Source organism: Lipophrys pholis (assembly GCF_963383615.2).
Source record: "Lipophrys pholis genome assembly, chromosome: 9".
In the NCBI taxonomy this organism is placed as follows: domain Eukaryota; kingdom Metazoa; phylum Chordata; class Actinopteri; order Blenniiformes; family Blenniidae; genus Lipophrys; species Lipophrys pholis.
In genome coordinates this window covers 13788637-13802304 of record NC_137639.1, presented here as the reverse complement: position 1 = coordinate 13802304, position 13668 = coordinate 13788637, and the positions used below count along the sequence as shown (strand labels likewise).

General features: G+C 40.8%; 1 protein-coding gene across 2 annotated transcripts; it reads right to left on the bottom strand.

The window, feature by feature from the left end:
* Positions 1–4996: 4996 nt before the first annotated feature.
* On the bottom strand, positions 4997–12834 carry LOC308114230 (uncharacterized protein). 2 transcript variants are annotated; one of them, XR_013935601.1, is made up of 3 exons: positions 12690–12834; positions 12302–12428; positions 4997–7616 (listed from the first exon to the last, which is right to left on the bottom strand). XR_013935601.1 is itself a non-coding variant. In XM_080470935.1 (2 exons), exon 2 carries the CDS (start codon positions 7486–7488, stop codon positions 5584–5586), a length of 1905 nt encoding a protein of 634 aa, XP_080327061.1. In that variant the 5' UTR covers positions 7489–7616; positions 12302–12429; the 3' UTR covers positions 5003–5583. The 2 variants fall into 2 exon arrangements, 1 of the variants encoding a protein (XP_080327061.1); XM_080470935.1 differs by lacking the exon at positions 12690–12834 and having other exon boundaries at positions 5003–7616; positions 12302–12429.
* Positions 12835–13668: the final 834 nt, after the last annotated feature.

Below are 13668 nucleotides of genomic sequence, written 5' to 3'. Positions count from 1 at the left end.
CCTGCAGTTTTGTCTGCTCAAAGGATGTCAAGATAGTATTGGTACATGCCAAAGAAAACTATAACGGTGCACTTTCTAAATTGAGTAGAAAACTTTGGGAACTTTCTCGAGCTTTCACTTTGGTGAGAGTTTGTGTTTCACACATTGTTTGCCTCCACTGTAATGTTCAGAAAATCAGAGGCCAAAAAAGGAGGTCTGCAGCCTTTCTCAGAGAAAATCTGAGGATGAGTGCTTCAAAGAAAAAGGCTAGGAAACACTGCTCTGAACATACTCATCAAGTACTTAAACTGTCAATCCCATACCCTTGTTTCCCAATCGCTGTTGCTGAGCAGCCCACTGCCCTGGCTCATTGAAATATTTCTCTGCTCTAGTGCACCTGATTCAAATGAAAATGTAGTCTTGAAGATAATTGATGAGCAACCTAACTGAAGAGCCATCTACATGAGGACACCGTTTCATGTAAACGCAATGTTTTCGGCCGATCATCCACACGAGACGCTGTTTTAGGAGCCCAATTTGTTATTTTTAACACGAGTCCTGGAGTGGGGATATTCAAAAACCCAGATCGCCTCTGAGGCGTGGACAGCAAAAACGATCATCAGTAGAAAAAAGATGACAATCGCCCTGCTTTTTCTCCCCACCGCAGTCCGCGATGTCACCTAATAACCACAAGAATCGTGGACAACATGGTTGAGCTGCAGAAGCTACTGATGCTAGCAGGAGGAAGAGCAGGAGCATACAACTCTGAGATATTTAGAAGTCTATGAGCAGGAGTCTACTTCTAAATTTCTATGTGCGTGTGTCCTCTGCGTTTTTGGTGAGCCACAGCACCCCTAAAGGCCTGGCATATGCACTACATGCCCTTGGGCCTCATGTTGAGCCATGTTCATAGTGACCTGTGGACGGAATTTTTGTTTGTGAAAGCGAGAGAGAAAAAAGGTCCTTTTTGACTCGTGTGGACGGGGCCTGAATCTGGTGTGAAAGAGCAGAACAATATCTACAACATGCAGGGCATTTTTCTCCTGGTGCCTGGTGATTGTAGAGTGCTGTGGAAAAGTATTTGCACCCTTCTTGAGTTCTACTTTTTTTGGATATAATTTAACCGTAAATGTTTTAGATTACAAAACACAGGTTAATATTAGACAAAGATAAACCATGTAAATACAAAATACAGTTTTCAAATTACTTAATTCATTAAAGGGAAAAAAATTTACCTGGCCCTATTTGAAAGAGTAATTGCCCCCTAAACCTAGCAACTGGTTGTGCCATCCACGGCCTCAACTGCAATCAAGCGTTTTTGCATTGACTGCTAAAGAGTCTTTCTCATTGCTGTGGAGGAATTTTGGCCCACTCTTTGCAGAATTGTTTTAATGTAGGCCCTCTCGACACAAGCCAATGCAATCTTTTTTCTCCCCGTTGTTCTCAAATGTCCATGTCACTATGAACCCTGCTCAAACCCATGTAGTAGAAATGCCAGGCCTTTAGGCGGTGCTGTAACTGCCACAGAAATACAGCAAAAATGGAGAAGAAGACATGGATTATGCAAAACCATAGAAGATGCAGAGAATACTCCTGCTCATCCTTATATTCTGGAACTCCAACATATCGCCTTACTAAGCCTACTACGATCAGTAGCTTCTGCAGCATGACCTGGAGCAAGTAGTCCGCCATTATTGTTGCTGTTAAGTGACGTCGCAGAGAAGGTCACAAGGCCTCAAAGCTGAGTCCGTTTTAAAATTTCTGCACTCTGATACCCGTTTCCAAAAAAACCTGTTTTCGGCTCCTAAAACGCCACACTGTGCAGATGATCGGCCAAACACAATGCGGCTACATGAAACAGCGTTCCTGTGTGGACAGGGCCTTAGCCACATTGGAGGGTTTTCGAGCTTGGGCTGCCTGTTTAAGGTCCTGCCACACAGCATCTCCATTAGATTTAAGTCTGGACTTGACATTAGGCCACAGCAAAATCGTCATTGATTGTTTTCACAGCCATTCAGAGGTGGAATTGTTGGTGTGTTAGGACGTTGCTCTGCCTCATAACACAGTTGTGTTTGCGCTTAAGGTAACAAACTGATGGGCAGTCATCCTCCTTCAGAACTGTCTGGTGTAGAACAGAATTCTTGGTCCCATCAGTCGTCCAGGTCCTGAAGCAGCAAAACAGCACCAGACCATGACAATACCACCATGTTTGTCTGTTAGTATGATGTTCTTTTCATGAAATGCTGTTAGTTTTACGCCAGTTGTAACGGGACACTCACCTTCAAAAAAGTTCAACTTTTCTTTAGTCAGTCCACCGAATATTTTCATTAAAGTTTTGGTGATCATCAAGATGTTTTTTTGCAAACGTGAGTTGAGCCTTTGTGTTCTTTTGTTTCGCAGTAGGTTTTGCCTTGTAACCCTCCAATGGATGCCCTTTTTGGCCGGTCTGTTTCTAGTTGTTGAATCGTGAACAGTGACTTCAGCAGAGGCAAGTGAGGCCGGCAGTTCTTTTTAGGGCTGTCAAATTGATGCGTTAACACAAATTAATCCATCATCATAATTAATTAGATTACATTTTTCAAATGCAATTCACCAAGCGCATCACACAAAATCCCTAAAATGTCTCTCGCAATGCATTTCCAACAGGATGTCCAAATAGACATACCATTGTACATGCTGTCGTTCATGCCGCCCGTGTGTGCAAATGGGCAGTTGAGCCAGTGGACAGAACCATGTTGGCATCCTGTATGCAAAATTTAATTCCCCAAAAAAAAACTCCCAAGACAGAAAGTTCTCTCTCAGACAATGTAAACAATTCAATTTGTCATAGTCGCTTGCTGAAAAAGGAGTAACGGGGCCACAATAATGTGGATAAATGTTTGCTTTAAAAAAAGAGAAAATTTTTGTTAACATGAACTGTTAAGGTGTTTAATAAACACTTTAGGTGCAAATATATGTCCTTGATTCTTGAGTCTGTTTGATACTGCAAAATGAAAAGCAATTAATGTAGATCAAAAATGTATATTTAATCGTGATTAATCCACAGCAACCCTGTCATTATTCTGATCACCATGGTTCGCTGGAGTCTTAGAAATTGATTTATAACAATCTCCACACTAAAAAATGTCAAGAAATAACCTTAGACACGTGTTGCTCTTTCAGAGCTTTTAGCTTGTTTCACGTTGACAGACAGGTTATAGGGGGTTATAAGGGATTTCTCGATTTAAAATGTCTGGCCGTAATCGGGTCACGGTGTGGCTAGTGAAATTGAACTAAAAAAAATGCAGCTAATCCATCTTTCAACAAGGGGGGGACAATTAGATTCTCACATAAAGCCTGGTAGGTTTGCATAGCTTTTTTCCTACATACATGCAATCATGTAAAAACTGCATTTTGTATTTACTTGTCTGGATCCGATATTGAAATTTGTTTGACAATGTGAACTATATAAGTGTGGAAAATATTCACCCCCCCCCCCCCCCCCCAAAAAAAAAAATCCAGAAGGGGTCAAATACTTCACAACATGGTAAATCAATGGTGTCCATTTACAATCTAATAACAAGATCATCATAGAAAAGTCTGGCTACTTAACATAGCAAAGGCAACATTCTTTGTTGGATGATAAAACAGAATGGCAGGCTACTGAATAAACTCAAAAACAATACAAATTTGGGCAAAATTGACTTTATACTTGGTATCCTATCGACATTGATGGACTACCAACGTTAAACTTTTTTTCCCGGGACATTGCTTTCACAATTTACAGGTCACATACCTAAGGAACATTTATAAGTCACTTGTGAGTGTCCAATGCAATGCATGCCCTCCGTGTAGGCAAATGGGTGTTCACAAATGTCCTTCAAAACAGAGAATAAATGAAGAGCATTCTACCATATTCACACACCAATGGAAGCAGCTGCCTTGCAAGGCAACTAGTCCATCCATAGGTAGGAATTTGGGATTCAGTGTCTTGCTCAAAGGCACTGTGGCATGTAGAGATGTGGAACTGAACCTGCAACCTTCTGGGTGGGAAACGACCGCTGTACCAACTAAGCCATAGCCGCCATGTGACAATGGTCATTTGGACAAGAAATCCCACAACTAACCAACTAATAGTTGGTGTAGGGGTTTGAATTCCAGGCTTGTGAAGTAGGGTTTGCCATGTAGACACAAGACGTGAACAGGAGCCAAGTGAACAAAAGTGTTGTTTTTTTTAACCTCAAACAAAAACCGCATGGAAAAAGCAATTGGTGATTGGTCAATTAGAAAAAAGAAAAAAAAAGGTTTGAGGAACATAGCAAAGCCTGATGATTTCCTTTTGATATGGAACTACATTTGTAAGATGAGCAGAGTATGTGGGTTGCGCCCATGGAACATTTAGCCAAATCTCTTATCAGCTTTACCTCACGTTTGTTTGGTTGATTGAAGTCTGGCAAAACATCACGAAACAAGTAGGAATCCCATTAGCAAGCAAAAGACCCATACATAGCTATAACAGCCACTTCATCCTGAGGGTGTCTACCAACTTGGTCACACACTGTTGCGGAATAGCATCACGTTCTTCAACCACCATTAGTCACTAATCAGTTAATGTGGTTGTTTTGGTCACCTTGATATGAACACTGTCCCCAAACTGATCAAACAATCAATGGGGTTGAGGTCAAAAGTACCGGAAGGCCCTTCCATATGCTACACTTATATATTCCATGAAGTGTCTCAGATAAACTCCACTCTCGTGGAGGCGAGTGTTGTCATCTTGGACATTAGAATTTGGCCTCTTAAGATTTGGCAATTTCGTCCGAGTTGCCTTTTTTTCCCCAAAGGCATCACCCTTAAAATGTATTTGAAAAAGGAGTGAGATCCACTGTTTGCACCTCGTAATGTGATATGGCGTGCAATAATTTCATAAATGGACCACTGTCACAATAGTTGCATCAGCTGATTTTCACAAACCAAAGCAAAATTAACACATTGTTCCTATTAAATACCTACAAAAAAGTAAAAGCAAAACTGACTTCAAATTAAGTCTGTACAATATTTATTACAAAATTTAAAATCTACAGAGAAGGCAATACTTTTTGAAAAAAACAAACAAACTTGTATATTTTTATATATATATGTGCACATGACAAATTAAAAATGTGTTTTACTGCATCAAGCAAGTTTACAAATACAGCAATATGATTTACATAAACAGAATTGGATCAACCAAAAGAAAGAAAACATTTCGCAGTATTCTGTAATAAGCTGATAGGGCTTGTAAGGTCATCACAACTTGTGTGGGTCATACAATGTCTGAACATGCAATATATCACAATGAATTCAATTTATCACTATAGCTTTGCCTACCAAGCAATGGAGTTTCATTAAAAAAAAAAAACATTTGGTAAGCTCTTCACTCATGATTTACATCTGTTCATAATTCTTTTGACATCACCAGAAAGTAAAATTTTTCAGACCTGCTAAATATGTAATGAAGCACAATCGCTAAAGGAGCATTGCCCAAACTTTATACCACTTAACATTGTAAACATGTGAATTGCTTGCTTTGTAACAATTGAAAACTGTTCACACCAAGTGTGAGGAATGGGTTAGATGGAATAGTTATCCATGGTTTTCTGAGCCATGAGAAGTCTGGTGGTGAAGAAATGTTTCCAAGCAAGAGAACGTTTCAGTACACTCCGTACATTCATACAAAACCTCTGTAGAATTTGCGTTATCTTTTTGAGGAAGGTCCATATAGTCATCCTCAATGTCCTCCGTGTTGCCCTCTTTGAGGACAGAATCCATGCTGATGCTGGGGCTGTGAGATGTTTTTTCCATATCATCTGCTTGTCCAGCGTTTGGGCTATTCTGAAGATCAAGCTCATAGGATGAGAAGTTCTTCAACTTAGTGGAGCCTTGGGGATTCTTACTGGGTTCCTTTTTATGATAGCGTAAATGCCGTTGGTACACACATAGAAGCCCAAATTTCTTGCCACACTCCTGACATTTGTAGTTTCCTCGACCAGCTCTCCCTGATAGTTTCTCTTTTGGACTCTGCTCTGGTGATACCATTTGTTGTTCACTGTCAGAGGAGCTTTTGGCATTCTCTTCAGCAAGACTTGTGTTTTGATTGATCTCAAGCGATCTGGGGAGCGGCAAGTTTTGTGTACTTGTGTATAGCAGTTTCAAACTAGGTTTCTTATCCAGCTCAGTTTTGTGGTACATGACTACATGTCTCCTCAAATCACAACGCTGGGGAAACTGCCTACCACAAAAAACACATGTGTGCATTGTGCCTTTATGGTATCTCATGTGTCGAGATAAACTACTGGAATGGTTAAAAACACGGTGACAGTGCTTGCAAGGATGCAGCTTCCCATTGGGATTGCTGCTACTTCTCCTACGTTTGGCTTTAGGTGGAATTCTTCGCTTAAAAGGCTTTTGGGATTCTTCATTTAATTGATCTATCTCTTCCTGAGTTTGATGAGTGAGATGATGCTCCTTCAGAGTGGTTAAGTTGTGGAACCGATCCCCACATAAACCACATCTGTACGGTGTAGAAGAATATTCACTGTCTATCTCACAACTTTCATCCCCAATGCTTCCTTTAGCCCCGTTGCTTTTAACATCAATGGATGTGCCATTGATTTGAAAAAGTTGCCTTTGTGAATCTTCTAGGTTCTTAGAAGTCACTTCAACTTCAATCTCGGATGCAAACAATCCATCAGGCTCTTTGCCTTTACAATGGTACAGTGAATGCGTTTGGAAGTCTGACATCCAGAAAAAATTCAATTTGCACTTCTTACAAGTATATGTTTTCTCAGGCTTTTTCTCTTGCTTAGACAAAGTGCTGGCCTTTTGGGCTGGGTGATTTTCTTTTTGATGAGCATTTAGTGCGTCCACTTTGAGGAATCGCTTACCACAGAAATTACAGCTGTGAAATCGTTCCCTGACATGGTTTTGCAGGTGCTTCTTTAGGTCCTGCCTATCTTCAAAGATCTTGCAGCACAGGGTACACTTGTAACCCCGCTCTGTGTTTCGATATTGCTGGTGACGATGTAAACTCTGCAGACTATTAAAGGATCTGTTACATATTTCACAACGGTAGTGCCCCTGGCGAGACTTGTCCAAGTTTAGGTCTGATGGCCTTGACTTGAACACATCTCTGTAAGGTAAAGCTTGTGGTCTATGAGTTGGTGAGAGTGGCGTGATGGGAGATGACAGATGAGATGGCAATATCCCAGGAGATAGTGGTTTCACAGGGGAATGCGACTGCAAGCCATCCACAACAGTTAACGTGCCATTTTCTTGTAGCACATATTCTCGAGGGACCTCAAATCCATTTGATGAGCCATCAAAGGCGAACGACTCCAAAGGCCCATGAACAGCCATGTGGCCCAACAAATTGGAGTAATGACTAAATCCATCACCACACTCGGTACAAATGAAAGTACTTGAATCTCCACCTGAATTTGTTGATTTCTTCTCCATTATGAAATGATTTTGTCCATTTGCTGATGGCATCACTTTAACATAGAGATGGCTTTATTTCAACCACTGGGGGAAAAAAATGGGGCTTCCATGTGGTAATGAAAGTCTTCATTCAAAAGATGTCCTTACTCTTTCCAGGTTGTATGCGACACCTTGAGGATCTGAAAAAGAGAAAGATTTGGGCCCATCAACTCAAATTCTTCATAGCCATTATGTTGCACTGTCATCAGACTACTAAATACTTCATATCAAACGGATCAACTTCTACGATACATTGACCACCACCACAGGTTGATCTGGTCTCACTGTGGTTGCCAATATATTATGGAACATAACTGCAACCTTTTTAACACAGATATGGCAAAGGGAAACTTGTTATATAGCAGTTGTGGACAGTAGGTTTTCAGAGAACCACAAAAAGACAAGCTGAGTAAACACCGTTTCCCACGATAAAGACAAAATTAATCTGAAGTCCAACATAAATGCATATAGACCCATGGAGAATCATTTCACAGTAGGGAACAGAAACAGTTCTCAAGACAAAAATCATTACATCTTGGGGGTTTGAGGTTTGATTTAGAGCTGGTGGGCTTATTAACCACAAAACAATCCCACAGTGGAAAGGGAGTTGAAACTACCCTGCCATTATGCCGAATAAACTCCACAATGTACAAAAGTACACAAATCTCCTCAGGACTGTTTGACAATTGGATAAATAAATGTTTAGACGCTAAAGACATAAGTCCATTACATTTTTCAGTAGACAGTTGTTACACCATGGAACTGTTTCCATTTATTGTTCCATAATGCATTGCAGGATCAAACCAACCACAACAGAGATAATGGAGTTGGCCCATGATAAATGTTGGGAAGCCCATTTAAAGTCATGCGATAGGACAACGGCGTCTTACAATCGTCTGTGAGCATGCATAGCAGGGGTGCAACGTTACAGGGAGCCCACGGTTCGGTTTGAGCCTCGGGTTTTGCACCACAGTTTCGTGACCGTCAGAAAGTGAGACATCAAGGTGCTTCTGCTGGAGCTGCACGCTCGTATAGCACACGTTTCAAGCAACACGTTTCAAGCGCGTTAATTCAGTGATAATTCTGTTAACCATTTTCACTCTCTTGTTCTTGTATTCAACAGCGAAACTGGAATGACCCCACAACGCAGACCGCACAATCACCCTTTTTTTTGCATTTTTACTAGCAGTTTGCACAACAGACATGAGGCTGAAATACAATGCTCATGACCTACGTCTTCTGAGGAACCATAAAGCAGGACTGGACGTCGAGGCAAAGTAAAAGGAAACAGATGCGGGGAAGGAGACAGCGGTGTGCCAACGGCAGAAGAGGGTCTACCAACTGGCCCTCTCCTTTTCTCCAACAAAAGAAACGAGAGAGGGAAGACAAAGTGATCTTTGGATTGGTCTATTGCATGAAAAGACCAAGATTACCTCAAACCGTCCAAAAGGAAATCTCTGTCACATAAGACCCTATAAATATTATGCAGACAAATATCTCATTTTAGTTCAAGGTGATTGGCCAATCAGTAAGAACACCAGCTCTAAAAACACTCTACTATGAGGTGCTCAGTTTCTCTTCGGTCAATCCAATGTTCTACAAAATCCTGTTTGCCTTTTTCGCTCTCTTGTTGAATCACAGTAATTTTAGCTTACAATTTTCCTCAGACTGAAAGTTATAGAGTAATATCTGTTGGACAAACAATAACACTGCTTGATATCTCAAGCCCATGGCGCCCATTGGTCGGTAAGATATATCATGTTGATGTTTTAAAAGAAGGTTGAATCAGAAAGCGGATGGATTTAAAAGTTGGGATGGCTCGACGATTGATTTAAAAGAAAAGAAAAAAGTGCCCCGAGTGGAGTGTCCAGAAAAGTGTGGCCCAACTCAACAGATAGACGTAGCTTAAGAAATTTACTTTGATGCACTTGGGTTGTCTCAGCTACAGACTGATTAATCAGTTCAATTTAATATCTGCTTCTTTGCTAGTTGACACCAGAAATATTTTAACCAATTAGTGTCTTACTCATTATTACGAATGCACAAAGGCACAAAATCACTCCAATGAAGCAATGTGTCTACATTCAACTCCAGTGAAAATTAAACAAATATTTTGGAGTAAGAATGTCTGACAGTAGTAGTTTAAATAATTGAGGCATAAAATTCTATGTGGGACAGAGTAGGTTAAAATATTCGTCGCAACTGCTCACCTTCAGTTCGTCATGGCGTCCACTGATTTACACGCAGGACCGAATTTGAGATGCCCAAATGACACTCAAGGTTTACCTCACTATATATATTGCCCCCCTATATTCTTTGTGATCAACCATGCAGAAAGTTATCCCACCACTTGCTTGTCCTGCCGGGTTGAGTCCAGTAGCGCCGTTCAACTGGGCATCTTTGTCGCATCGGTCTACTCAGTACATAAATCATGTATAAAATGCATCTCTGCTGATACAGAAGATGGTGTACGACATGGACAGTTTGATGAAGGAGCGCCGTTAAACTGAGAAGAGTGATCAACGAATACCACACCGGGGGCAGCCATGCTTGTTATTGGCGTCTACTCGCACATGCGCAGAAGAACTGTTTACTATGGCCGGGGTGCGCATGCGCAGTAAGACCGCATCATAGCCTCCGGCAGTCTCTGCAGAGGAGTATCGCGGCTGTGAAAGAGTCTTTCCACCTTGGAAGCTGGGATAAAAACTTTGCGGATACAGTGGATCTGCACACCGGTGTCATGTAAAGGGACCCCCCCCCCCCCCCAAAAGTGAAGAATGTTTTGCGGATACACTTGTATTCATTGTCGTGTAAAAGGGGCCTTAAACTCTGCAGCACTCACTGCTGTTCTACTCTCCACAATCAGTTGTTAAAACGGGACAGCAACCAGATAACCTTTATGCATGACTCATGTTTATAACAAAGGTTAGTCAGACTAATTCAGTTCAGCAACATTAACGTTCCAATGTCCAAAGACTCGGTCCAAGAAACCCTGCATCAGTGAATCTCCAGCACTTCAGGTTCAGTCCATGAAATAGACAACGTGACACCAATGTAAATAATATCGGCGCTGCTTATTTTTGTCCTCTAAATTGTTGAGTACAATTGGAGTTGGAAGAAATAATATCAGAGGGCAGCATACAGATGAATTTACCTCAAAATTTGTGAAATGCATCCGCCGCAGAATAAACCCAAAATGTCCTGAAAGAGTCCTATCGAAACCTCTGCAAATATATATATATATATATATATTAGTGCTGTCAAAATTAACGCCTTAATTGTGGCGATTAATTTAAAACATTTAACTTGTGAAAAAATGTATGCAGTTTTGTTTACTTCCGGGTTTCTTTTCTTTTCTCTAACCTTTTGTCACGTGAGCAGCTGGTGCAGCCACACTGAGCCACCCGGCTGCAGAGCAGCAATACCTCTTAATGATGGGGGACAGATTATTAGACAGAAAGTTTGACTTTTAAAAAGTTGCCTGACGGCCCGTTGGGAGAAATTGAAAGTAATTTGCACACCAGTAACGTAATGACCACAGAAGTAATTCTGCGCAGCTAAACAGCAGGTTGCCATGTTGGCTGACCAGTAGCTCGTCAAACTGCTACAGCTGGAGGAAATACTGGAAACTTGCGGGTAAATAATTAATTTCTACTCCATCTCTGTCTGCTGTGTGTGTATGTGCACGCATGTGCACGCATGTGCCGTTTCTCACTCTTTGGTGTGTGTGTCTGTGCACGCGCTCTGTGTCTACATACATTTTGTGTGTTCTCACTATTTCCTCCTGTTGTGTGTGTGCCGTTTCATTTTATATTAGTGGATTTCACAGTATATCATTGCAACTTTGTTCATGTTATAAGTTTACAACTTTGTTCTATAAATATTCTAATTATCTAGTGTTGGACCTGTACTTTAACATACAAGTCTGGGTTTTATTTTATTATCTCTGTTTGTGGATATTTCTGTTTAATTTGGAGAGAAACGATGTGCACCCAAAGCTAAATGCAAGTATTTGAATATACTACTCATGTGTTGAGTCTACGTTAATTCCAATATTTTCCGTAAATATTGATTACGAGCTTCAGACTTAAGTTGACACAATGCGATTAATCGCAATAAAATTACAGAAAATTGTAAAGTTTCATTATATCTTTGTTTGAATTGTTATTATGATGAAAGACATTTCTTCAGTTTGATAAGTAGTCTTAAACCTTGTTTTCCCGAGAACTACCATAACCTTAATTTCCATTTGTCAAAATTGTAATGAGCCCGGACACTGAAAGATGGGGCAAAGCAGCATTGTTTTGTGCAAAACACTTTATAAATTCACCAATCAGCCATTACATTAAAAACAGCGACCAGTTAAGAGTGTTTAGATTTGATTATCTCTTATATTGACAGAATATATTAAGCAGCTATATTATCAAATATGTTGTTCTAAGTAATACTGTGTTCTAAGCACATTAACAAGAGAAAGGGACTCATCAAGCTTGACCGGCATGTCAAACAATGACGCTCAGGAATAACAAAAGTGTTCCAAGGAAATAAAACGCAGAAAACTTAATGCATTTTGAGGAGCAAATGCTGGCCCATAGGATCAGATTTAATAGATGAGCTACTGTATCTCAGACTGCTGCAGACACTGCTACAGTGTTAAACACAGAGGATCGGTTTGCTGTATCAGGGGGGCTAATACAATATAGAGCATGTGACCATAACGTTAAGGCTTACATCAAGGTCTTTGTATAATATGTGAATCTTACCGAACAAGACAAGTATATTTCCACACAAATCTCTAAACACATTTGAGTGACAGTGCACTTACCATCATTAATAGTACAGTGGACACAGCGAGGGTTCATGTCTGATTCCTCCTTCAGCCTCATCCAGCGTGGAGGATGATCAGTCTTCATCCACCGCGGTTTGTGGCCAAATACAACAAGCGAACCAAGCTAAAAAGAGATGGGGGCAGTTGTGTGGTGATAGGATGCAGTTAGGCGGCTAGATCACATCATTTAAAGGCTATGGGGACAAGAATAAGCTCTGGAGAGTCCACAATATGACGAACTGCCTGCAGACCACGTCCTGTCGTCGTGAGGCGGTTAACGGCTAATGCTACACAGCAACAGCAATGAAACGGTGCAAACTGAGCGCACACGGAGGACCAGACAATTCAACAGCCAGTTCAAATAGGCAACATAAACAAGACTCACCGAGAAAATATGCTACATTTAGGAGTGCGATGTTTTTGTTGCGGAGAATCCAGCTCGGATCAACGTCCGCAGGCTGCCCCAGGCCTCACCGGCCTCTTATTCGAGTTTAACGGCAGTAAACGTCACCGAGCGTCAAAAGTGCACTACCGCCACCTACTGGAGAGTGGAGCAAGAGGGCGGGAAAGATCATCAACCATAGGGGCGTGTCAAACATAAGGCCCGTGGACTAAAACCAGCCCGCATGGGAGACGTTGTAAAATGAAAATTCCACAGAAGCCATCAACTTTTTAAAAGCAGTTTTTATGAGTAGTGGACACAACACAACGCTAAGACCTGAGATGAAACATGGACATCTGAAACTGCTCTTGGTAGTCCCACCTCACTGTGGATCGAGTACTCGTCCCACTGTTCATTTTCTAAATGAATTCATTAAGAGGTGGTGGGGAAGGGCCGATCAACACTCTGTACATAAGGAAATTTTTTAATTTTTTTATTTTTTCAAAATTTTCAAAATAAAATTTTTCTTTTAAAGCACATATATGAAAATACTGAGGTTTTCGATCCCATATCTTGATAGCTTTTTTATACAGCTGTTAAACTGGCTTAAGCGCAGTGATGCCAGCAAATGGCCACACGGTGACGCAGTATTCCATGTGGCAGAATACCATACAGTGGAGGTAGGATTTTGCTGCCTCTGTTGTGATATAAGGTCAGATTTGTTTGAAGTTTTGTCAGTTAAATTTAATTGTATTTGTGACTTTTTAAAAAAAAATAAAAAAATTTAAACGTGAAGTTAGAGTCCAGCATGACCCCAAGGTATTTGGAACACAAAGGATCAGCCTCGCATTGATAGTTGTTTCACAGTTTTCTGCTGAACATCATGCAGACAGAGGTTCAGATGTATATTATTGATATAATTGAATCTATTGGTTTTACCACATAGTGCCACGTCCATGTAATAAAATGTATTCAATCCAGA

Bases quoted from the DNA above. Each gene is read 5' to 3' on its own strand.
- LOC308114230 (XM_080470935.1), bottom strand. From the start codon at position 7,488: ATGCCATCAGCAAATGGACAAAATCATTTCATAATGGAGAAGAAATCA.